Source organism: Eptesicus fuscus, chromosome 7 (assembly GCF_027574615.1).
Source record: "Eptesicus fuscus isolate TK198812 chromosome 7, DD_ASM_mEF_20220401, whole genome shotgun sequence".
NCBI lineage: Eukaryota > Metazoa > Chordata > Mammalia > Chiroptera > Vespertilionidae > Eptesicus > Eptesicus fuscus.
The window spans coordinates 89,063,092-89,089,142 of record NC_072479.1 but is presented as its reverse complement, the minus strand read 5'-3'; the positions used below and the strand labels follow the sequence as shown (position 1 = coordinate 89,089,142).

At 41.5% G+C, this 26,051-nt stretch overlaps 1 protein-coding gene across 2 annotated transcripts in view; it reads left to right on the top strand.

The window, feature by feature from the left end:
* The first annotated feature begins 14,647 nt into the window (after positions 1-14,647).
* The window catches only part of NTN4 (netrin 4), a 112,845-nt gene continuing 101,441 nt past the window's right edge, over positions 14,648-26,051 (top strand). For both annotated transcript variants that reach the window (XM_054719370.1, XM_054719369.1), the window contains exons 1-2: positions 14,648-15,177; positions 18,251-18,780. In XM_054719370.1, coding sequence (XP_054575345.1) covers positions 15,123-15,177; positions 18,251-18,780 — 585 coding nt within the window. In that variant the 5' untranslated portion in view covers positions 14,648-15,122. The remainder of the gene's footprint in view (positions 15,178-18,250; positions 18,781-26,051) is intronic.

Here is a 26,051-nt window from a genome sequence, read left to right as displayed (position 1 = left end):
AAAATTATGAATTCTCAAGACAGATAAAGATCAAATCCCTATTCAAATAGCTTTTCTTCTTTTTTTCCTCAATAGGCATGAGAGCATCATTTAGAATATGGAAACACCTCAGACTAGTGACGTGATTAGTGTTTCCTTTCAACATTTTCTTCTGTGTTTCTGGCTCACCTTCTCACCCAGCTTTTCCTCTCATACATCCTCCTCATAGTTAGAAAGAGGTACTAGACAAAAACTAAAAACTTACCGGAAAGCATGCATGGAAGTCTGTTTCCTACAATATAAGCTTTAAGCATTATTTAGTTTTTATATGCTTTTCTGTTCATTGTTTTTTTCACTAGTTGCTAAAAGTGAATATAGTTTAAAAAGAATGAAAACAGTAAGGATATAGGTGACTTGAACAGATAATTCAATTTGATCAAGTGGACATTTATAGAATACTCCATCCAACAATAGAGGAATACATATTCTTCTCAAACTCACATGAAATATATACCAAGACAGACCATATTCTGAGCCATAAAACATATTTTAATATGTTTAAAAGAATAGGAATTATAAGAGGTATGCTCTCAGACCACAATGAATAAAACTAAAAATAAATAACAGAAATAGCTGTTATTTCCCCAAATATCTGGAAGTAAACAACATACATCTGAATAACGCAAGTACCAAAGAGAAAACCTCAAGAGAAATTTGAAAATATTTTGAATTAAAGAAAAATAAAAGCACAACTTAACAAAATTTGTGGGATAGATACAACAAAATTAATTTGCTTAGAGAGAAATTTATAGCATTAAATGAGTATGTTAGAAAAGAAGAATCTTATCAAAAGTAAGCACATTAGGATAATTCATTCAGTTTTGTATAGGGGAGTTTTTTATTTCTATTTAGGACTCTATTTACTTACCCTTTGGATTATATTCATATTCAAGATATTTATTTACTGATTACAGAATATTTTTAGTCTGTAAAGGGGCAATTAAATATCCTTTTATATAGCGCCAAAAAGAGGGAGGTGGGGGGGGGGACTAGGAAACCCTAAGCGTGTTTGACTCTCTTTGTGTATTTAAAAGTGCCGTATCCAACACCACACCAGTGAGACTGAGAAAAGAATTCAAAGCTATTGCTTTTAGCTACTTATTTATCTCAAGTCTGTAGGTTTTTGTTTTTGTTTTCAGAGTAAGAAATAGTAATCAGTACCTCCTCTTTCCCCCTATTGGCTAGGTGGGAAGTCAGAGAATATGATAATTCCACCGAGTAAACTTCCTATAGGGTCATTAGTAGGTTGAAAAATCTCTTGCTGCTTCAGAATTCTTTTTAATATACATTTTAATATTGCTTTAAAAGTGTTAATATAGATCTATATGTTTTCATAACCAAAGAGAGTTTTGTCCATAAGGAGTATCATTTATTCTAATAATAATTCATCATTTTTCAAGGAGATTCCTTCTTCTCAGTTTACAATACAGCTTAGACTTCACCAAAAAGTGCTTAGACTTCTTTGTGTTCACTTTTGTGTTAACTTTGGCTTTAAGGTTTTTATGCCTCAAGTTTAGTAGAGAATATTTCTGTGAGTAAATAGCATTTATAAGTTTAAGGTAGAACATTGGAGGTATTATTTTGAATTTTGCAGGAACATAAAGTGAACTTACTTTGATTGTAACCTTGCATGGCTATGGCCTTCCAATTTCTTTTATCATTCATTTATAGTTTTCAAAATGTATTAATACTCTGAAACTGTAATCTTGAGCTCTGATAATGGTATTATTTGGTTGGACATTGCTTAATGAGATTCTTTTGATGTTCCTGGTAACTGAATCTATCTTCTACAACAAGCTCCATCATACTGAATTTAGGGTTAAAGCAAATTGTGCCAGAGATTTGCACTCTAAATTGCATTGTAATCTTGTGAGGTTTGAAATAAAGATGTTCAGAAAAATGCTTGTGTTTGAAATTGCAGCACAAATTTAGGATTAGATAACATCCAGTGAATTAAGACCTATAGGTAACATCAAACTAGAAGCATATCTAGCTTAATTAGCAGCTGAAATATTGTCCTAAATTATTTATCTTGAAATCCAACTTATAGCAAAAGTGGTTTTTTAAATCAAATTTTGCTTTGTACGAATATGGGCTTTTAAAAATTGGTTTTATAATTTTTGGAGAATAGTTTCTTTGATTTTAAGTTAAAGAGCTAAACAATTGAGTAGAACCTCCATGCTCTCGATTGCTGACTTGAGAGTCTTACTAGGGACAGAGAAGGTTCAATCCCAACTCAGTCACTAAACTAACTAGCTATAGAATCTTGAACAGACCGGGGCCTATGGGATATAGGTTTCAAATGTATAATCTCAGTGAACCTCAGTTTTCTTACTTCAGAAAAGGAGGTTGGTTTAAATAACTTCCAAAGTCTTTTCCTAATCTGCTTTTTCCATGCATAATAAAAATGTTTTATCATGATTATTACAAATTAGGTAAAGTTATAATATTGATGGTAAATGCTATTAAAATCATTCACTTCTCTTGGAGATTTCATTTCTGCTTATTGTTTCAACTGTACTTTTTCTAAGTGATTCCTAAATCTGTATCTGGAGATCTGACTGCTCTGCTAAGCTCTAAACCCAGGTCAACTGTCTTCTGGACAGAACTGGCCTTCCATTCCCTCTGACCAACATGTTCAAAATGGAATCTGCCATCTCCTGTCAACCCACCTCCCAAACCAACTAAATTTCCTGATTTTCCTATTCATTAAAAAAGAAACTATTCCTTTCAACTAACCAGATTCAGAGCTGCCAAGTAATTCCTAACTTCTTCCTATTTTCTGTCAATTCCCATGATCAATTACAAAGTTCTATCAATTCCTTCTTTGTTTATTTGTGGGTTTTTTTTCAATCCCTCTCTCTGTTTCCATTTTCCTATTGTCACCTTGGTGTAGACCCAGATCTTATAGAGTTACTCTTAACTCTCCTTCTAAATCCTCTCTTTTTAATCTATCTTATGCTATTTCTAGATAATGATGGATGTAATCATGTAATTGTCCAACACAAATCAGGCATACTCACCAGAGTCTTTACCTTTTTGATCCTAATCTACTTTTTACTCTCCATTTCCCATTGATCCCACAAATGCACTCTTCCAGAGGCACTGTGTGTACTCACAGCTGAGCACTTATGTGACCATTACCAGCAAGGTTCACCCACACTGGTCACCACATCCATTCACACCAATCCAATTGTGAGGGCCCAGCTAAGTTCACATCCTCCATGTAGTATTTTTAAATATATATAGTCTTATTGATTTCAGAGAGGAAGGGAGAGGGAGAGAGATAGAAACATCAATGATGAGAGAGAATCATTGATTGGCTGCCTCCTGCACTCCCCACACTGGGGATCAAGCCCGCAACCAGAGCATGTGCCCTGACCGGGAATCAACTGTGACCTCCTGGTTTATAGGTCGATGTTCAACTTTGAGCCATGCTGGCTGGACCCATGTGGCATTTTTAACCTCCTGAGCCACAGTGTTCTACCCGTCTCTAATCACTTACTTTGGGTACTGCTTTATCATAGTCTACCATAAGTTGTTTTATTTTAAAAATAAAAATGTAAAATAAATAAAAATGTATTCATAATAATTAGTATTGCTGAATGTTGAGGAGGCAGAAAAACAATCACCTTTAATATTTCATATAGTCCATGTATGTTTTCAAAGGTATGTTTCCCATAGTTATAGTTAAAGCATAAACATAATTTTTCTTACTGTTTCCCCCCTCACTCAATAAATAAGAAAAAAAAAAACTATAATTGAAGACAATGAAGTAGTCCATGGGAGGATAGAGGAGAACTAACCCTGTTGATAGAAGAGTGAATAAGAAAGAAAGGTGTCATAGCAGAGATTGAACTAAATTTCCAAGGACCTGCCAGTTAGCTGGAAGGAGGAGAGAAGAAGAGGCAAAGGGAGAGAGTGTGCAGAAGCAAGAGGCATGAAGCACTGTTACACATCTCAGAGACTGCAGGTCTCAGAGACTGTGGGTGGAGCTAGAGAGCCTGTGGAGGGAACTGGTACATCATAGAAGGTTTGGGTGCCAAGCCAAGCAGAATGACTTCCATCCGTCATGACGGGAAACAGCAGAATATGTTAACAGAATGCGCTTGGGACAGATACATTGGTGAAATTGCTAACTTTTGATGACATATACAGTTAGTTTCTACTCATCATTAACCTCCTTTTTCTTTCTAATAGAATCTTGATTATTAAAAGGTAGCAATGTGCCCAGTTAAAATAATCACCTCCTTAAGGCTTCCTCATGGTCTGGAGTGGCTACATAACCAGTTCTGGACCATTAGATATAAGCATGTGGGTGAGGCAGCTGGAAAAACTTTTTAAGACTTAGCTGGCATTTATCCTCTTTCTGTCTCTCTTTTTCCATTTCTCTTGCCTAGAATGGGGACACAAATCCTGGAGGTGGAGCAGGCATCTTGTGACCATGAGGAAGAAAACCACAGAAGTCATGATGCCATCACTGAGAGGCTGCAGATGTCCTGGACTGTACCTCCCGACTTCCTATCGTGTGAGGAAACCAATGTCATTTGGTTAACCTACTGAGTTGGGTTGCTGCAATTGAAGGCAACCCTATTTAATATAAAGTTATGTCCATTTCTTAGAGATTTGTAATTAACTTAGCATAGTTACGATCTGAGAAATCCTATTTAACCTAATGTTAAGGCTATTTGAATACAGAACTCTTTTCCCTCAGAAGACAGTGTATCTCACTTAATAGGAGTGTTTTTGCAGAAGTTTGGAAAACGCTACTCTCTTTGTGTTGATCCAGTAGATGGATAGTAGTCACATTCTGCAGGATAGAAGCTAGAGGAGGAGTAATGTGTTAGGAGAGAAAGATAATGTGTTGAATTTGAAGCTTTCAAATTTGATATACAGTTGGCAATTGGATAAACAGTCCTGAAGCTCCTGAGTGAGATTTGAGGAAAGCAAGGTGGGTGATGGTTAATCCTATGGCTCCATGGGTTACACTGTGATTGTGAAGCTAGACAACATTCTAGGAGTATTTTTACCCATGAGAAAATTGGCAGTGGGGTTTTGAATGCTTCCTTTAACTGCCTTACTATGACACCTCTCTGTAAAGAGGAAATGGGAAGAATATTCCACTTAAAGTACACTTAAGGGAAGAATATTCCACTTAAAGTTCAAATCATGTCTCATCCATTTACTTAGCTGTGTGACTTTGGCTCAGATATCTAACTGTTCAAGGGGTTGATGACCTAACCTTAAAGAGTTGTGAAAATTACAAAGTACTCAATATTGTGCCTATTGGATGATAGCTTATCCATCAGTGCCAATTCCCCTCTCCTTTAGCTAAAGAAAATTTGTTGTCCTGCTTCATACTTTCATCTCCTGTGTAATGCCTGTTATAAATGTACAGCAGCACTTAAAATTAAGTTAGGTCAATGATTTAGAATCTATCTATTAAATATCTACACCTATAAAAGAGAAATATGCAAATTGGCCATCACTTTGCGGCGCCCACCAGCCAATCAGGAATGAGTGTGCAAATTAACCTGACAAAGATGGAGGCGGCCCCACTCCCCAGCCGCTCCGGGCTGCTGGGCAGCACGCATGCAGGCGTGGAGTGGCCAGGCGGGGTGGGACACCTGCTATGAGGGGGAGGGTAGGGGGTGGAGGGAGCTATAGGAGCGGTGCTCCGGCCAGAGTGAAGACTGAAGGCGATGGCCAGAGTGAAGGCCTGAGTCCCGGGTGCCGAAGGAAAACCGGTGCCGGCAGCCAGGGGAAGGAAGGCCTATTGCATGAAATCTCGTGCAACGGGCCTCTAGTCTACATATAACTGGAGATGAAATTCCAGGGCAGACAAATATGATTTTACTTACATGTGGAATATAAAATCAAAACAAATAAAACAAAACAAAACAGAAATAGATTCATAGATACAGAGAACAAACTGCTGATGCCAAAGGGAAGGAGGATGGGGGAATGGAGAAAAAGATGAAGGGGATTAAGAGGTATAAACTTCCAGTTATAAAATAAATTATGGGGATATAGTCAATAATATCATGATATTTTTTACAGTGGCAGATGATTACTAGACTTACCATAGTATATATAAATATATATACTTATAATATACATAAACATATATATACACTTATAGTATATACATGTTAGACTCCATAAGGTATATAAATGTTGAATCAGCATGTTTTATACCTGAAACTAATATAATATTGTATGTCAACTATAATTTAAAAAGAAATAAACAAAATTTAAAAAAAATAAAATTAGAAAACATCACACACAAAAAATATCCCAGGGCAGGTCAAAAGAGATTGTATGTATATGATGGATTTTTATTTTACTATAAAATTTTACTAATTTTATGTATTTAACAAAACTTAAAGTGCTTCCTGTTTGTCTTGTTCTTTTCTTTTTTTTAAAAAAAATATACGTTTTTATTGATTTCAGAGAGAGGAGGCAGAGGGAGAGAGAGAGACAGAAACACCAATGATGAGAGAGAATCATGGATCAGCTGCCTCCTGCATGCCCGCTACTGGGGATGGAGCCCGCAACCCAGGCATGTGCCCTGACCGGGAATTGAACCCGTGACCTCTGGTTCATAGGTCAACGCTCAACCACTGAGCCACACCAGCCAGGCTTGTCTTGCTCTTTCCTACCACTTCATAAACATTAACTATTTAATGTTCATAATAACATTACTAATTAGGTACTATTATTATTCCTATATGACAGATGAGACAATGGCTGCACCAAGAGGTTAAAAAATTTGCCCACAGACACACACAGTTACTAGGTGGCAGAGCCAGGATTCAAACCTGGGAAGTCATACCTCACAGTCCTCCTAAAAACTATCCAAATATATAAAAGGTATCCTATATAATAAAAGGGTAATATGCAAATTGACCCTAACAGCAGAATGACCAGAAAGACCGCTCAACCAGTCACTATGAGGCACACTGACCACCTCTGAGTCCCTTTCCTCAGCTGGCAGACTCCGATCACCTGATGGCAAATGGGGAACTGGGGGTAGGTGGCAGCAGGGGGCAGGGCGTGCTGCAGGCAGTCACAGAAGATGGCTCTGATCACAGGCCATGCCTAGGGACTGTACCTGCACACAAATTTTGTGCACCAGGCTTCTAGTCTTATCTAATAAAAGAGAAACATGCAAATTGACTGTTCTGCCACTATGCCCATAAGCCACGCCCACCAGCCAATCAGGAGCAAGTATGCAAATTAACCCAACAAATATGGCGGCAGCCACAGAGCTGGAGCCAGCCGGAGGCTTGGGTTGCCCCTGGCGATGGAGGTAGCCAAGCTTCCCACCAGCCCTGGCTGGCCCTGGCCTCCACTCAAGGCTACAAATTTTCAATTATCGAAGATAAATAAATCCCAACCAAAATGGCGGCAGCCACAGAGCTAGAGAGAGCAGGAGGCTTGGGTTACCCCTGGTGATGGAGGAAGCCAAGCTTCCTGCCCGCCCTGGCCTGCCCTAGCCTCCACTCAAGGCTACAAAGTTTCAATTATATAAGATAAATAAATCCCAGATACCAGGGCTGAGCATGGGTTGCTGGGGGGCGTGGCTGGCCTGCAAACCACCACAGGCCCCTTGCCCAGGCCACCCCATGTCCCGAGGGAACCCCCACCCTGATCCGGGACACCCTTCAGGGCAAACCAGCCAGCCCCCACCATGCACCAGGCCTCTGTCCTATCCATAAAAGAGTAATATGCAAATTGACCATCACTCCAACACACAAGATGGCTGCCCCCATATGGTCAAAGATGGCTGCCTCCATGTGGACACAAGATGGCCACCACAAGATGGCCACCACAAGATGGCCAGCAGGGGAGGGCAGTGGGAGGGACCAGGCCTGCAAGAGAGGGCAGTTGTGGGCGATCAGGCCAGCTGGGGAGGGCAGTTGGGAGGGACCAGGCCTGCCAGGTAGGGCAGTTGGGGGCAATCAAGTCTGAAGGGGAGGGCAGTTAGGGGTGACCAGGCTGGCAGAGGAGGGAAGTTGGAGGTGACTGGGCCTGCAGGGAAGGGCAGTTGGGGGGAACCCAGGCCTGCAGGGGAGAGCAGTAGGAGGGGACCAGGCCTGCAGGGGAGGGAAATTGGGTGGGGGGGACCAGTCCTGAAGGGGAGGGCAGTTAGGGATGACCAGGCCTGCAGGAGATGGCAGTTAGGGGTGACCAGGCCTTCAGGGGAGGGCAGTTAGGGGTGACCAGGCCTGCAGGGGAGGGCAGTTGGGGGCAATGAGGCTGGCAGGGGAGCAGTTAGGCATCAATCAGGCTGGCAGGGGAGTGGTTAGGGGGTGATCAGGCTGGCAGGCAGAAGCAGTTAGGGGCAATCAGGAGGCAGGCAGGCGAGCAATTGGGAGCCAGCAGTCCTGGATTGTGAGAGGGATGTCCGACTGCCCGTTAAGGCCTGATCCTACCGGGATCGGGCCTAAACGGGCAGTCGGACATCTGTCGAGGGTCCCAGATTGGAGAGGATGCAGGCTGGGCTGAGGGACACACACCCCCGTGCACGAATTTCATGCACCGGGCCTCTAGTAAGTAAATAAAAGGAATCACCCATATTGCTTACTGTTCTTTCATCCTCATGAGGCCTCTGGTAATTGTTTATCTATGGCCCTACATTTTAAAAAGTGGTAATTTGACTCTAAGCATCTTTTCTTACATGTCAAAAATAGCAATATATATAGAAAGTTTTAGCTAAGAGCAATTTAGAGGTGTTTAAAATTTGTGCCAATACAGTACTGTCTAGAGTAGCTATCTCTGTAATAACCACAGAACTGATCTTGTTTTTTTTTGAACTTCCTAGTCTCCATATAATTAATCTAAACATGAGAGAGCATGCGTGCAATTTTTTTTTTTTTTTAAGGAAAAGTACTGCTTACCTTTCTGAAAGAACACATGTATTTTCAAAAGATCTCACTCCCTAGGAACGAGCAGCTGTAGTCAGGAAGCACATGAAATAAGAAACAGTATCAGTGGCAGAAGACTTAAGTTAAAGCTTAAGGAAATTCCCAAGATGCTTCTAAAGGGCATTTGAAGGACATAAACCAGATAGAAAACAATATATAGGATTATTTCAATAGAAACAACTCTGTGTTTCATTTTCTCCCAATAGTCTTCTAGTTCAAAGAGAGATAAGGTTGTATTCATGGGAAATTGATGGATAAGCAATGGCTGTTTTTTTTTTTTGTTGTTGTTGTTTTTAAATCTGGAAACCCATGTCCTGTCTCCAATGTATACTTATTGGATGATATAAGTTTGGCACTTACATCTTTCACATCATTTTCTTCCTCTTTAAATGAGCACAACTATTTCTGTCCCTTCCCATACGTTGATGCTGTGAAGATAAATGAGATAGTTTGTAGTTCCATGGAAAAGAGATACTATGTTTATTAAAAAACACTATTTCAAAGTCCTTCCTTTCCTTGGAAATGTGTAGTAATACTTTGTGTATACAGTATTGTTGAAGAGTCAAATTTTCTATAGAAGTGATTTTTTTTTTATTCTCCAAAAAATTGATACTTATCCCATTCAGGACTAATTTGATTTACAATCAAATTGTAAAATTTGGGGGAAAAAATGGTTTCATTTAAAAAAGAAATTTCTTTTTTAAATGAAACCATTTTTTCCCCCAAATTTTACAATTTGATTTTGTTGATTTGTCTTCTTCAAATTTATATTTATTGAATGCTTACTACCTGAAATGTATTTTATAGAAGTCTTTCCTTCTGGTTACACAAAGTATATTTTGTCTTGTATTAATGATCTTTAAGACATCAATATGTGAAAAGGGGATTTTTGTTTGCTTCATCACAAAGCTGCTAATGCATTTTAAGGCTACAGCAATAGAAGTCCTAGACTTAAGTTAAGGGAACTACTATTCCCGTTTTATTCTACATGGAGCCTGACAAATATGAAGTTGAATGTTCCAGATGCACAGTATAAAAGCAACATTGACAAACTGTAGTATATCTGAAGGAGATGATTAAGATGGTGAAAGGTTTGGAAATCATGCTATATGGATGATTCAACAAACACTTGGAAAAGAGACTAATTAAGAGGAGTAATAAAACTTGACTTCAGCCCTGGTTGGGTGGCACAGTTGGTTGGAGCATTGTCCCATACACCAAAAGGCTGTGGGTTTGATTCCTAGTCAGGGCACATTCCTAGGTTGCAGGTTTGATCCCCAGTTGGAGCCCATATAGGAGGCAACTGACTAATGCTTCTCTCTTACATTGATGTTCCTCTCTCTCTCTCTCTCTCTCTCTCTCTCTCTCTCTCTCTCTTCCTCTCTCTCTCTAAAATCAATAAAAACATATCCTTGGTGAGAATTAAAAAACTAACAACAACAAAACTTGACTTCACATCTTCAAAAGCATGCAGCATTATACATGGTAACCAAGACATGGAAACAACTTCAGTGTCCTTCAATGGATAATTGGATAAAGAAGATATATGTAGCCCTAGCTGGATTGGCTCAGTGGATAGAGCCTTGGCCTACAGACTGAATCCCTGGTTTAATTCCAGTTAAGGGCACATGCCCAGGTTGCGGGCTTGATCCTCCATGGGGGCATGCAGGAGGCAGCCGGTTAATGATTCTCTCTCATCATTGTTTGTATCTCTCTCTCCCTCTCCCTTCCTCTCTGAAATCAATAAAAATATATTTAAAAGTAGAAGAATAGATACATACAATGGAATATTACTTATACATAAAAAAGGGTAAAAAGCTGCCATTTGTGACAACTTTTTCTGAGAATATCTAGCTAAGTGAAATGTCAAATGGAAAAGGACAGGAACCATAGGATTTCACCCATATGTGGGATATAAAACAGAAAGCAACAAATGAATAAACAAAACAAACTAAAAAACACAGACAACAGAAGGGTGGTTGCCAGAAGGGCAAAGGTTAGAGGATGAAGAGGGTAAAGGAAGTCAAATATATTGGTGATGAAGGGAAACTAGACTTTGGATGACAATCACACAATACAATATACAGTTGATGTATTATAGAACTGTACACATGAAACTTACATAATGTTATTAACCAATGCCACCCCAATAAATTTAATTTTTAAAACAATCTTTGAATACCTATTAAGAAATTGTACCTATTCTGTATAGTTGCAAACAACTAAACTGTAAACAAAGGTAGAATTTTAATAAGAGAGATGTCACAGTTAAATAAGAACAGTACCAAAATGAAAAGGGCTGCTTTTGAGGCTTTCATTTACTGAAATTTCGAGAACAGAAACAGCATGATCACTGGACAGAGATTTTGTGCAGAGAGCTCCTGATAGGGTGAGAAGTTGGACTCAAGGATCCCTAACATCCCTTCTGATGCTGAATATCCTGTGATCCATTAGGAACCTCACACAGTGCACCAAGTTACTGTATAATAGAGTGATACCTTTACAGCCTTTTGTGCTTTGCCTGTGCACTAAAAGGTCTCAGACTGCTGTGGGTTTTTTGTTTTTGTTTTTTTGTCCTTATGTCTACTTTTTATAGTTCTCCCATTCTCCTTATTACCAGGTTATTTCAACTCATTCCCTGTTTTAATGACATCCCACTCCATTCTAATTTGTTATTTCTAACTAGAGGCCCAGTGCACGAATTCATGCACAGGTGAGGTCCCTCGGCCTGGCCAGTGATCAGGCTGATTGGGGCCACGGGAGGTTGGCCAGCTCGGGGGAGAGGCCGGGGGAGGGTCTGCAGGAGGTTGACCAGCTGTAGGAGGTTGGCTGTGGGAGCGCACTGACCACTAGGGGTCAGTTCCTGCATTGAGCATCTGCCTCCTGGTGGTCAGTGCACATCATAGCGACTGGTTGACCGCTCATTCCAGTTGTTCCAGTCATTCCAGTCGTTTGGTCGTAATAGTCGCTTAGGCTTTTATATATATAGATATGTTTTGACCTAGGAAAACAGCATAACCAAACTTATTAACATTATAAGAATAATTTAAGTGAAGTCCTAAAGAGCTCTCTCATGAATAAGATTTTTGCTACATCAACATTTTACCATCTATTTTAGTTCTTTTTTTTCATTTTTTTTTATTTTTTTTGATTAAGGTATTACATGTGTACATATCTTCCCATTGCCCCCTCCACCCCACTCCCATACATGGATTTTAGTTCTTAAAGGCCCTTTTAGCTTTCTTCCAAGTTCTCAGGAGTATTCTATGTTGATTTGATAATTATGCAACATTCTGGAAACTTGATATTGAACTTCCATAGGTTTGCTAAGCTTCCTACTAATTCATAAATTACTGAAATTTTCAAAAACACAATCATAGGCATTGATATACTTATTACTGAGTACGATTTTCCTTATGTAGGAAAAATTTTTCTAGATAGCTCTTCAAAATTACTAGTAAAAGAACATTTATCTAAGTTAGAATTAAATTAAATTTGAATTTAGAACTAAGTTAGACTACCTAACCAAATAAAATTGATTAGAAATTGGTTAGAATGCTAATCACTTTTCTCTCCTGAGCTGTTTTATATATAAAGTATTGTTGTAAAGGTACAGATTAGTTTAGAATATGGAGCATCATTCTGATTTGACTGGGTTTTTTTCTTAATCCCTGTCAAAATCAATTAATGAAAACTTATTATATGCCCAGCAGGTGTTCTCCATTAATAACAATGAAGAATATAAGAAAAACAATGTTTTGTTTAGACTAAGTATAAAAGACTGGCTTACCATTAAGGAACTTACTGTCTTGTTAAAGGAAACAAGAGCCAGTTATAGTGTGATCAGGAGACATACACAGGGGTGGGCAAAAGTAGGTTTACAGCTCTGATTACATGAAACAGGTTATTCTTGTATTATTATTATCGTATTATTTCTCTTCTTATTATTTCATACATGTAATCATAACCTGCATGTCTTTTTCCATATGAATAACTGTAAACCTACTTTTGCCCAACCTTGTATTATCAAGGCAGGATTGATGCAGATAGTAAATGTCTTAAAACTTGCAGTGAGAGGTAGAGTTTTGCTTTAATATACTACTATATATTATTAATTCACAAATTAGTAAGTGTGCATTTTCTTTTTTAAAAATTTGCTTTGGATAGTAGGTAATATTGGTGCTAAGAGCTTTTGACTGTTATAATTTCCTATCGTTTATTTGGTAAAAAGACTAACATGGAGAGGTGTTTTAGTAGCTTCATTGGGAGCATATTTATAAAAAAATGAAGAAAGCCCCAATATTTTCTAAAGTGTTATACGAATTGCTGTCTCATACTATTTGCCACGTTCCAGTGTTGTCCATAAGATTAATTTAAAATCTCCCAAATAGGTGATGCTGATCTCACCCCAGATCCTCCTGGGAGATATGTTCTCATGTAGTCCCAGCTGAGTCATAAATAATACCTACATGTGCCCCAAAGCTCTGAATTGTCCTCATCAGTAACACACAGAACCGAATGGTATCTGTAAAGTAGTTAATTTTCTGGAAAACATTCAAAGGCACAAAATGAACACTGCAATAAAATTGCTTTCTACTTAACTTTGTCAATTTCCCTAGACGTGTACATAAGAACAATGTTTTCATAGAACTTGCAAAAGTCGTAGACTCAAGTGCTATTTATTCTCCTTCCATAAACAGCAGCCTTGAGCAATTCTATCCACAATTAGTCACTTGTGCTTGCTACTAAAATGCTCCCCATAACATTCCACACCATTATTGTTTCACAGCACAACACACTCTATAGAGCGAGAGTGCTTGGAAGGACCAAGGACGTGCCCCTGTCCCTGGTCGACGATGTTCTTAAGCTGCCCAGAGGTAGTCCTGTGACCCTTTTATTTTAAGTACCTTGAGTTTGAATTAGGGGATACCTTTTACATCAATATGGATACACCTAGCACAAAGTAAGTATTGATTGTTCAGCCGAGACGTCCCCCCCCCCCCCGCCCCCCAAAGGCGGCAGAGAAGCAGGGAACGCCACTTAGCCGTCCATCCGTGCGCTCTCGGACGCCCGTGACCCTGGCTGGGCTGGGGGTGAGGGGTGGGGTGTGTGTGTGTGGGGGGGGGGCGGAGGGGGAGTCCTTTCCCGGGTCCTGAGACTCCCAGAGAAGGGGCGGCGGGGATGCGGGGGGAGAGGGGGGGCCTGTTTTGCCCGGGGATGTGGGAAGTAGGCGCTAGCCTGTTTCGCGGTTTTTTAAGCCCCCTCGGCATGCCCTGACCTGATCCGGAGAGTCAACTGCTCTCTGGAATGTTCCGGGAGAAGGTGGGAGATGGCTTCCCAGAGGGGGCCTGCGGGTGCTGGAGGGCATCAGGGGGGTCACGCCGGGAGATGAAGGGCAGGCGCCGCGAGGGACACGAGGGAAGCTGGGGGCCGAGAGGACGAGCGCGCGTGGGGGCTGAGGCGGGCGGGACGAGCCGGCAGCGAGGCGAGGAGGGCGGCTGGCTGCACGGAGGGATCCCTCCCGGGGCAGACGGCGGTGGCGACCGGGCCGCGCGGGCTGCACCACCCCGGCTGTCAAGCGAGCGCGCGGGGGGGGGGGGGGGGGGGGGCGAGCGGGCGGGAGGAGGAAGGGGTGGAGGTGCGAGGGGCGGAGGGCTGGCACCGGAGCGCCGCGGTGTCGGTGCAATAAAAATGCATCCCATGGAGCTGCCCCTGGAGAAGGACGGGACCGAGGCGCCGCGGGCAGAGGAGGCGGTGAACGCGGAGGAGGACGCCCAGGAGACCGCGGCGGTGGCGGAGGCCGGGAAGTGAAAGGTCTCGCAAAGTTCAGCGGCAGCTGCGGCGAGCGCCGAGCCCGGGCCGGCGGCGGAGGCGCCGCGGGACCGCTCAGCCGGGCAAGCGCGGCCCGGCCGGCCGGCTATGGTCCGGGGCTCCCACCGCTCCCGAGGTGCCCGGGCCGCTCCAGGCCAGTGTGCGAGGGTCACCCCGCCGCCCGGCGCGACCCCGGCCCGCGGCTCCCGGGCGCCGGCGACCGCTGATCACGCCTGGCACCCTGGGAGAAGGCAGGAATAAAAGAGCCCGGGTCCCTCCGGAGGACGGTCGGCGCTTCATCCCGCACCCGCCCGGCCCCGGTCTTCCCGGCTCCTCCCGGACATGGGGAGCTGCGCGCGGCTGCTGCTGCTCTGGGGCTGCTCCGCGGTGGCCGCAGGTGGGTGGTGACGCGGCTGGCCCCCCACCCCGCTTCCCTCGCTCCTTAGGTGCTCCGCTCAGGACTCGGGGTGCAGGGGAGTGCGGTTCGGGCGCGCCGAGCTCAGCTCCCCGAGGATGAAATGAGTGGCCATGTTCCGCCTCCTTTCCCCGGTCTCCGCAGTTTAAAATACTATTGATTTTTTTTTTTTTTTTTTTGCAACTGCGATACACATGCCCTTAGATAACCCGATATCCTGGGTGCGCCCTGCCGGAGATACATGACCTTGGTTTCTTTCTGGGTTTGGGTTAGTCAAAAAACACTGCTTTTCCACTTTGTGAGGGAACAAAGGGACCAAGCTCGCCATCCCCCGGCACTTCATGGCCTGAGGAATGATGGGGAGGGGTGGCCCAGCGACCCTGGGCGCGCGTGGGCCAGGGCTGCTCTCTCGTCGAGAGGGAAGCCTTCGTGCTCGACCCCCTGCTGGGTCCTCGGGAGCCAGGCAGGGACGCCGGGGCGAGGTGAGTGCCCTCTCACAGGGCAGTGGCTGGGACGGAGTGAGACCGGGTTGGGACGGTGCGTGGTGATCGCTCTGAGTTGCAAGGAGCGGGCTGGCCGCCCCTGGGGAATTGGTACCCTGGCCGAGGCTCCGCGGGAGGTCGGAGGCGGGTCTGCTCCTTGTCTGGGGACCTGGAAGACCGGGCAGAGGCGTCCTCAGAGGCGCTCTTCCTCCCACTTCCATCCCGGCTTTCTTGGGCTACTCCTGGCCACCCGTTCCTAGCTCGCCCTTTCTAAATGTGGGAGCTCCTCCGGCTCCTCTCCCTCCCTCCTGAGGGTCGCCTGGTTTCCAATTAGGCAGAGGTGTAGCTCGGTGTGTTAGGGGGAAAGAAAGTGAGGGACTCGTCAGCTGTCGGGTCTCTCAAACACATCTCGCTTGCTCCAGAACGGAGAGTGTGGGCTGGAGGGACCGACTGGTGGCTAGTGAGCATCGTTTTTCCCTTCCCTTTGGCTTCTCCCACTCTGCCCCCAGAGATGCTGGCACGCAGTAAAAGCCAGGCTCCAGGATCTGCATCCCAAACCAGCCAGACTCATGGGAGCATCCTTGCCATACTTGACTGATCACTTTCTTAGCGATGATTTCCAAGTGTTTTGTCCACCCATTACTTACCTGGCTTCTATCTTTTTCTGGACTTCTTGTTAGTGTAGGTGCATTGAAAATTATCCAATACTTTACCCCAAGGAGCCTTAAAGGTCCAAGATTTTACTTGATTTCTTCCTATTTATGCACCCCTGTGTGGACTTATCCATGCTCCCCTAACCACAAAGTGAACTTTAATAAACCTTTCCCTTTCCAAGCCATGTTACAGCAAAAAACATGCAAGCAATCGAGAGGTTGTAAATAAATATCACAAGCCAAGTGTTTAAAGTCAAAAATACTTGTACAGGCAGTATATGATTTTCCCTGAAATGCTTTACAGGTGAGTCATAGCACATTGTGTGTTTGGGTGATCCTGGCCACAAGCAACTGTTGCCCCAGCTAACCAGAGTCCAGGCATGATGCACACTTGGATGTGACATGTAAAGAATATGCCTAAGGAATCCCTTTCTTTTGGTTGCAAAGGCCATGCGGGGCTGTTGCTCCTCCGTGTGTGAAATATCTCTGTTTTAATCTAAGCTGTCATTTCAACAGTACTGTGATAACAGTTCAGAGGTGCGCCCTCTTCAGAGGCACAAACGTTCAATTAGCCAGAATTTGGGGTTTGACTTCCTCTTCTTTCTTTCCCTGTCTGTTTTAATGTTTAAAATAGATGATCTTACTTACGGTATTCATAATTAAAACAAGAAACCCAAATTAAAGGATTATAATATGTAGTTAGGATGTTAATAAGTGGATAATGTTTATCATTTTAAGTAATTTTGAAACATTAAAGTCGTTGGATCTTTGTTTGGCTGGAATCGCATGTTTCTTTAAGAAGGTGCTTTAGTTCACAGATAATGTTTAAAGGTGCTATTGGTGGCAGCCAGTCTGTAAGCATTCTCCTGTTAGGCAAACAGGTAACTACTATATAACCTGTCCTAGTACTCAAGAGGCAGAGAGCATGTCAAATAAGCTTCTCTGCCATTTGGCAGTTTGGAGGGTTTTTTACTTGGTTATATTTACTTAATATTAAAAATAGCTATTGCACATCTGAGTGCCCATAGTTTCTAGCTTTGCCTCCCAAATGCGATCCCATTGTCTAATGATTAAATATCTCACATTGCTTTTCCAAGGTAATTTGTCCCTTCATATTTTTAAAAGAGGTGATATATATATAGAGAGGGAGGGATTTTTTACAGAGAGGAAGGGAGAGGGAAAGAGAGTTAGAAACATTAATGAGAGAGAAACATTGATCAGCTGCCTCCTGCACACCTCCTACTGGGGATGTGCCTGCAACCAAGGTACATGCACTTGACCAGAATTGAACCTGGGACCTTTCAGTCCACAGGCCAATGCTCTATCCACTGAGCCAAACTGGTTAGGGCTGTGCCTTCATATTTTTGGTTTAAAAATGTAATAGATTCAACATTTCCTCCTTAATGCATTCTTATAAATATGTTAGATAATGCTAATGACTCAAATTATACTTAAAAGACTAAGTTGGATGACCTTAAACACATTATTGTTTGGGGTATTATTTAAGTGATGACATCAAAAACAAATAAGTATACTTCAAATATAGAGAATGTTTAGAAAGCAAAGTACTTGAAAAGCGTTAAACCTGTTATCTTTATCCCCGTGTTCCCATTTTCCTTCCTTTTGCCCTTTCCCTGAAGTGATTTTATTTTCTTTCATGTGAATTTTGCATCTGAGCATGAAATGCGTGCGCGCGCGCGCACACACACACACACACACACACACACACACACACACACTTGCATACACAAATGAGGTATAAGTACAGAGTAGTATTCATGCTCAAATTTGGTAGGATTTCCTCTTTACTGAAAGTCTCAAGCTCTTTAGAGATAACTTGACGGTTGAAGATGGACTAGGTGGACAGAAGAGCTTTCCAGATGGGTTTGTCTTGAATAACATATGCTTTCCCTTCCCCAGGGCTGAGTGGAGTAGCTGGAATGAGTTCCCGCTGTGAGAAAGCCTGTAACCCTCAGATGGGAAATTTGGCTTTAGGGAGAAAACTCTGGGCAGACACCACCTGTGGTCAGAACGCCACTGAACTGTACTGCTTCTATAGTGAGAACACTGATCTGACTTGTCGGCAGCCCAAATGTGACAAATGCAATGCTGCTCAGCCTCACCTGGCTCACCTGCCAGCTGCCATGGCAGACTCGTCCTTCAGGTTTCCTCGCACGTGGTGGCAGTCTGCTGAGGATGTGCACAGAGAAAAGATCCAGTTAGACCTGGAAGCTGAATTCTACTTCACTCATCTAATTATGGTGTTCAAGTCCCCCAGGCCGGCAGCCATGGTGCTGGACCGGTCCCAGGACTTTGGGAAGACATGGAAGCCTTACAAGTACTTTGCAACTAACTGCTCGGCTACTTTTGGCCTGGAAGATGATGTTGTCAAGAAGGGAGCTATTTGCACTTCTAGATACTCCAGTCCCTTCCCGTGCACTGGAGGAGAGGTAAGGGCCCACGTTTAAGTCTACACTGTACATAAGGTAGAAAAATGTTACCAGCCCACATTTTTTTAAAAGTATGAAGGTATACTTGTAGCAACATGAATGAAATTAGAATTTTTCATGAGCTTTATTTGTCATAAATTATTTCTCACCCTTAGACATGGATATGTAGTCATTTTCAAGCAGGTTGCCCACTGACTGGGTTTAAGTCGGAATTCTAAGACTTTAATTTTTCTTTTTTTTTTTTTTCAATATCATCATTCTACCTAAGAGGTTTGAAAGGCTAATAATTTAATCAGTCAGCAGGACTACTTACTGTGCCTCTGAGGGGGCAGGAGTTACTGAGACAGCCTGTTCCTGGAGCCCATGCTGGTATCTTCCTGAAACTGTTAACATAAATAGGAAGTAAATAAAAATAAAGCCAAGGGAGGAAAAAAAAAATCTGTTTGTCGGAAGGATACTTTGTATAACAGTGGAGTTTTATTGTTAAGATTACAAGAGTGCATAGCAAACAAATGAAGGTAGTTGTTTGTTTTTTTTTTTAGATACAAAAGTTATTTTTGTACTCATAGATACCTCAACCAGTTCAGGGTCTTGGGTCTGTCCTGGGCCCAATACCATCTCAATTTCATTCTGCAAAACAGTCTCCTTAACTATTAGTCCCTTTTCTGTAAGGGTGATTTCTCTTTGTTTCATATTTCTGTTCTCCTAAGGGGGAAACAGGTCTTTTAAACTTATATGGATGTACCTAATGTACCTCCAGATACATGAAAAATTTCAGAGAAAATTGGGTGAAAGCAGATTAAGAGAATAAAATACCTTCAGAAATATTGATTTATAAAAAAGAGCAGAGAGAGAGTATGAAATTTCTAATTTTGGTACATGTCATAACTACACAGATTAAATAAGTGGTTCTTAACTTAGGGTTGATTTTGCCACCATCTCCCTTCTCGGGACATTTGGCAGTGTCTGGAGACATTTTTGCTGGGGGGAGGGACACTACTAGCATCTAGTGGGTGGAAGCCAGGGATGCTGTTAAATTTCCCACAGTGCACATGACAGCACCTCTCCCCTTCCCAACAAAGAACTGTTAGCCCTAATGTCAATAGCATCAAGGTTAAGAAAGCCCAGACAAGTTGTTAGGCATACATCTAATGCATATAGTACAATGGCTACAGAGACTAAGAGAAGCACTCTTTTAGCAGTCATCTATATTTGTATTTGCAGATTTCCCTGGTGATAGTATTTAGTAAACATTTATTGAGCCCTTACTATCCCAGGCACTGTACTCAGTGCTAGTAATTGTGACTTTGGTTTGGCGGGGCGGGGTGCTTGCCTGGGGCCTGGTGAAAAGGTTGGTTTGGGAAACTCTTCCCCCCACTACCATAGGCACATATGGACTTTGCCATATGATCCAGCTATTTCTTCTGTGTGCACTTTGCAGACCAGGAATAGTGCCACTGGCACCAGAACCAAAGGATGTGGCATAAACAGCACGCAGACTATTTTCCATTTTTCTTCATGGTCCCTAAAGTAGGCTTAATATGGTAAATCCATGTGCACCCTGTCATGATAGGCATTTTTAAAGATACCAGGAAAGGAAAGAGACAGATAAGTTAGACTCATTGTTTTCTTATGTGGAGAACACTTGGTGTTGCAAACAAATGAATGGCTTGAACTCTCAAATTGCTTTGGAATTGATCCACAGGCTGATATCAGCTCCCTACATCTCAGTGCTACTGGGCCATGTGTATCTATGAAGTAGCAAAAATACAGTTTCAGTAACCAGATGGCAGGCATGCTTGCTTAGCAAACATTACATTGAATGTATTACAATGGCCCAGCAATCACTTAGAGATGACTAAGGTAACATTTGGTTAACCTATAGTAAAAACAAAGATCTTATCTTTTTTAAACCCAAACTACTTATTGTCATCAATGCTTACATCAAAATTTAAAGCAGATAAAAGCTAAAATCTGTTATTTATTCCAATGTACAGTCGCATTTTCAATCCAGTTTTTACATTTTTTATTGTAGTTATTTCAACAGACATATTTCAATGGCAAACAACAAACAAACAAAAAACATAAAATGCCACCTAATTCCCTCTAGAGCAAGATTTGTAAGTGTACATTAAACCCTCATGGAATTTCTTCCCTTTAGAGGGCAGGTTTGGGAATGAATCTTTCCCTCCTGAGTTAGAGAGTAGAAGAATGTCTTCCTCAAAGGAAGGACCAGGGCAAGCCTTCCCGGAAGTGATTATTACCTACCTCTCCTATGTTGCTCTGGAGTATCAATTAGTTTTAAGCTATGAATTAATTTCACAGTACACCTCTGTATCATCAGTCTCTATCTTTGGAAATGGAGTGATAAGAAAACTAAGCCAATGAATCAGGTATCAAATAAGTAGTCTCAAATTTCATTTATTGCTTATTCATAATATTACAGACCTATAACTTCCTCCATTTTGTATAAGACTTCTTAAGACTTCTCAAGATATTATCCTACTACTTAGGCTAAGATAAATATATCTCAGATTTAATTTATTTCCATTGTTTATTCCAAAATACTTCTTTGGGCTTTTCAGGCCTTAGAGAGCCTGTAGTTTCATGTCTAACACACCAGATACCTACATTTACAGAACTGAAGGCACCAGTCATCCGAAAGAGGACTTTAAAATAGTAGGCCTAAAAATCCACCCAGAAGAATACTTTTAATTTTTAAAAAATATGTATCTTTATTGATTTCAGAGAGGAAGGAGAGGGAGAGAGAGATAGAAACATCAATGATGAGAGAGAATCATTGATCAGCTGCCTCCTGCATGTCCCCCACTGGGGATTGAGCCCACAACCCGGGCATGTGCCCTGACCAGGAATTGAGCCATGACCTCCTGGTTCATAGGTCAATGCTCAACCACTGAACTATACCAGCTGAGCCAGAAGAATACTTTTAAAATAAAAGTTAATTCTGCCATAAAGAAACTTCCTAAACTGCCTGGCTGGCTGGTGTGGCTCAGTGGTTGAGTGTCGACCTTTGAACCACGAGGTCACGGTTTGATTCCTGGTCAGGGCATGTGCCTGGGTTGCGGGCTTGATCCCCAGTGGGGTGTGCAGGAGGCAGCAGATCAATGAGCCTCTCTCATCATTGTTATTTCTATCTTCCTTTCTAAAGTCAATAAAACAATACATTAAAAAAAAAAATCTTCCTAAACTGACCAGCTGTTTCAAAGAATAGGGTAGGGTTATCCTAAAATGTGTCTCCTTTAAAGGAGGGCAGATTGAGATTCGGAGGTAAAAATTATGTCATAGAGCTAGGACTAAATCATAATTCTTCTGGCTTTAAGTCTACTATTGTTCCATAAAAACTATGTTCTTCTCCACTATTGACTCCCAAGAACTGGTCACAGAGAGATTATATGCATATCTCTCTCCTTGCTCACTCTCATAACGATTTGTTATTTGTATATGACAGGAAGGTAAGAAAGAATTCGCCCAACAACATTCCTCAGAACAGGAATGTCCTCTGAGATGTCACTGGTGTTCTAGGAATAGAGGTTCCATGCCAAACCAGGTTGGGAAACACTGACTGAGTTTAACAAAATTAAACATTTATAAATACATACGTACTCACATTATTTATCCTATATCTCCAAGTGGGAAATGTAGGCTGAAACACTTCCAAACTCATTTGTCCCTGGGACCCTCTTTTTTTAGAACTGCAGTTGCTATCTCTCAGAACCCGAGAGATCCCCAGAGATCCCCAGAGCCCAACTTGGGAAATGCTGGGGTGAAGGTATAAAGTGCTCCCCAAAACCCTGCAAAATGCACAGCCAGAGATGTTGTTCAAAGGGTACAACATTTCAGTTATGCAAGATGAATCAGTTCTGGAGATCTAATGAACATGACTATCGTTAACAAGACTTTATTGTATACTAGAGGCCCGGTGCATGAATTCATGCACAGGTGGGGTCCCTCGGCCTGGCCGAAGATCGGGCCGATGGGGACTGTCTCGCCCATTCCCAATGGGGCCTACTTGGGCCAGGAGGTTGGCTGGCCGGCCCACATCAGGGCCACTGGCCAGGGGGAGGGGCCACGGAAGGTTGGCTGGCCATGGGAGGTTGGCTGTGGGAGCGCACTAACCACCAGGGAGCAGCTCCTGCATTGAGCATCTGCCCCCTGGTGGTCAGTGTGCATCACAGCGACCAGTCAAAATGGTCGCTTAAGCTTTTATATATATAGATTTGAAATTTACTAGTGTTCTCACTAAACACATGCAAAAAAGTAGGTGATGATATGTTAATTAGCTTGAAAATGGTGATTATTTCACAATGTACTAGTATATGTATATCCAATGATCAAATTGTACACTGTAAATAAATATAATTCTTAATTTTAAAATATACCTCAATAATTTTTTTTATAAAGCCCAGACAGGCTTGGTGCTTGGCATGGTTAGACATCAAGGCCCTCTGTCAGTTGAGGACTTAGTCTCCTATTTAGTTGGAACAATAAATAATAATCACCTTGAAGCTAAAGATGATAGGTTAATTAGGCTTTTTCAGGATGAAAAGAAGCACCTCAGATCAGCTCTGGGTATGAAAACAAGTAAGTGGGGAGATGTAGCAAGCTGTTTTAGGGCCCACACAGTCAGGCCTCATGGAACTGAAATTTCAATGATCACTATTTAGGAAACAGCATCGTTCCAGTGACTCCAAAGGAACTCTAAAGGGATGTAGTTGTCATCTCCTTAGAAGTTAGCATCACTTGCTCCCTGTTCTATTAAATTATTTTTAGAAGAACTCTATTCAGAATTGGATAGCAACCAACCAAACAGCATGGTTATTTTTTTCCAGGGCATTATGAATATGGAATATTTGATGGGAGGCAGCAGCACAGAGAAGCCAAGAACAGAGGGGGTTTGGGTCTCATGTGAAGCACTAGGCAAGGATTGTTAAAGTGGGTAAGGATTGCATCAGTCTTGTTTTCCCCTGTATCCCCAGCATTTGCTTGGACCACAGTAGGCAATTAATAAATCTGTAACCGAATGAATGAACACAGGAATGACATAAAAGCAGGGGCTGAGTAGGAGAATATCTTTAAATGACACAGATGGAGGAATGAAGTGCTTGGCTAGGGGATATGATTCAGAAACCCTGATATACATGGAGAAACTGAGTTGGTAATAATAGGGGATAAGCTGTGGCTGAGGAAAAGCAATTAATGAAAGATCTTAAATAATATTTAGTCATCCATTTATTCATCATGTAATCTTTGAGTTTCTGTGTCTGATCCCATTCCAGATGCTGGGGATATAGCAGTGAACCAAAGAGATAAAAATTCCTGTCCCCATGAAGTTTAGGTTTCAGTGGAGGGAAGGGGAAGATAGAGAACAAATAATTAAGTAAAATATACAGTATGTCAGAGTGTGATAGTAAATCAGAACTAAGGAGAAAATAAAACAGGGCAAGGGATGGCAGGGAAGGGCTTATTGTTTTGAAAGTGATTAAAAGATTTGATAGAATAAACCATGATAAGAACTTTGAGTTCCTGGCAAGTTTTCAGGAGCCAACAAAATCTGTAATTAAGGGGTTTCATTTCTTCCCATCTATAGATATGGGAAAATGAAGTTGTGTGTTAAAATGACAAACATTGGTAAAAATCCCTCTGATTAGTGTTTCTTAGAATGAGGAAAGGAAGCTAAATGCCATCGATGGAAAGCATATGACTGATGAGTAATTTGAAGCCTAAAGAAAGTTAAGTGACTGATTTGTGTACAATTACTCAGCTGAAAGCTGTACTTCCTGATGTCAAGCCCAGTGCACTAGGTTCAACTTCCTTTGTGCCATGCCAGGTAGTGTGAAAGATACAAAAACTATATGCATTCCTTTCCTTCACAGTTCTTATAATCTACTGAGGAAGAGAGTAAATGTGGCAATTTATAGACTGATTTATTAAATAACATGATATAGCACATGCTTAATTTCCCCGATATGTTGTACAGTTAATATGCCTTTCAAGATTCAAGTATTTATTTGTCTCTTTAGACCAGGGGTGGGGAACATCTGGCCCACGGGCCATATAAGGCCCATGAAATCATTGGTCTGGCGCTGCCAAGGCATTAGGGGTGAGATAATTAAGTGTTTGAGCAAATATAGCAGGCTAATTTTTTAAAGTTGATAATTTTGTAGGGCCCGAGAATGATGTTATAAATATCCAAATGGCTGTTGGCAGAAAAAAGGTTCCCCACCCCTGCTTTAGGCCATTGGAAGGATTATGTTTCAATACCTCATGATAAAGTCAGTATGGCACAAGTGTGCAGAAAATGATAAATGACTTATTCAGGTTTTTACAGGTATTTACATTTATAATGTGCTAAGCAATATTTCGGATTTTTAAACTTAAAAGATAAAGCAAAGTAGTACATGAGTAGGGACTATTTCTAATTGGTCATCTACTTGTTTCTTCGGTCACTGAAATCTGCGCATGCCTATTTCTGCAGCATCAATGGTCAGGAATCAAATAAATAATAGCTAGCCTGAGCTAGAGCTGGGATTATTATCTTGCCTTGAAATTATTTATATGATTAAGCTTTATTATAAATCCAAAATGTAAAAAAAAAGCACCAAATCCTATACTAAAATTAAATTGCTGTAGCAATTATTAGGTATTATATACCACTTACTGTTTAACTGGTAATTTGTAAATTTTTGCATGAACTTTGCATAAAAAAGTAGATTTTTTTACATTAATAGGAAAATTATCTACAACAAATAAAGATTGTTTGCACTTAGAGCATTTAAAATGAGCTAAATGTGAATGAGTATCAAAGTTATTCCATACCACTTTGCATAGTTTTATTTGATTGGGTTTTTTTTTAGGGGGAAGGGGAGTACTTTTTATCAAGACAGTAACTGCTTTAAGCAATTTTCCTAACTTAGTCACCCTATGTATTAATGTTTTACTTTGAAGCATATTCTCTGCTACAATTTTGTTGAACTTGCTTGAAAAATAGAATATTGTATATATTTGTTTAGAGTGCTTCAATTATCTACTCCCTGGGGCTGTATACCTTTCCTATAGGGGTGGGGCTAGAGATTTATAACAGCGCATTTCCCAAAAATGCCTTTAGTTTAAAGAAAACCCACAGGGTGATTATCAATTAAAGGTATTTAAAGAGGTGACATAAAAATTAGAATAACCCCAGAGATAAAATCAATAAACTTTGATTTATTGATTTCAAAAGAGGATTTTTTTTCCTCCAAAAATACCTTCTT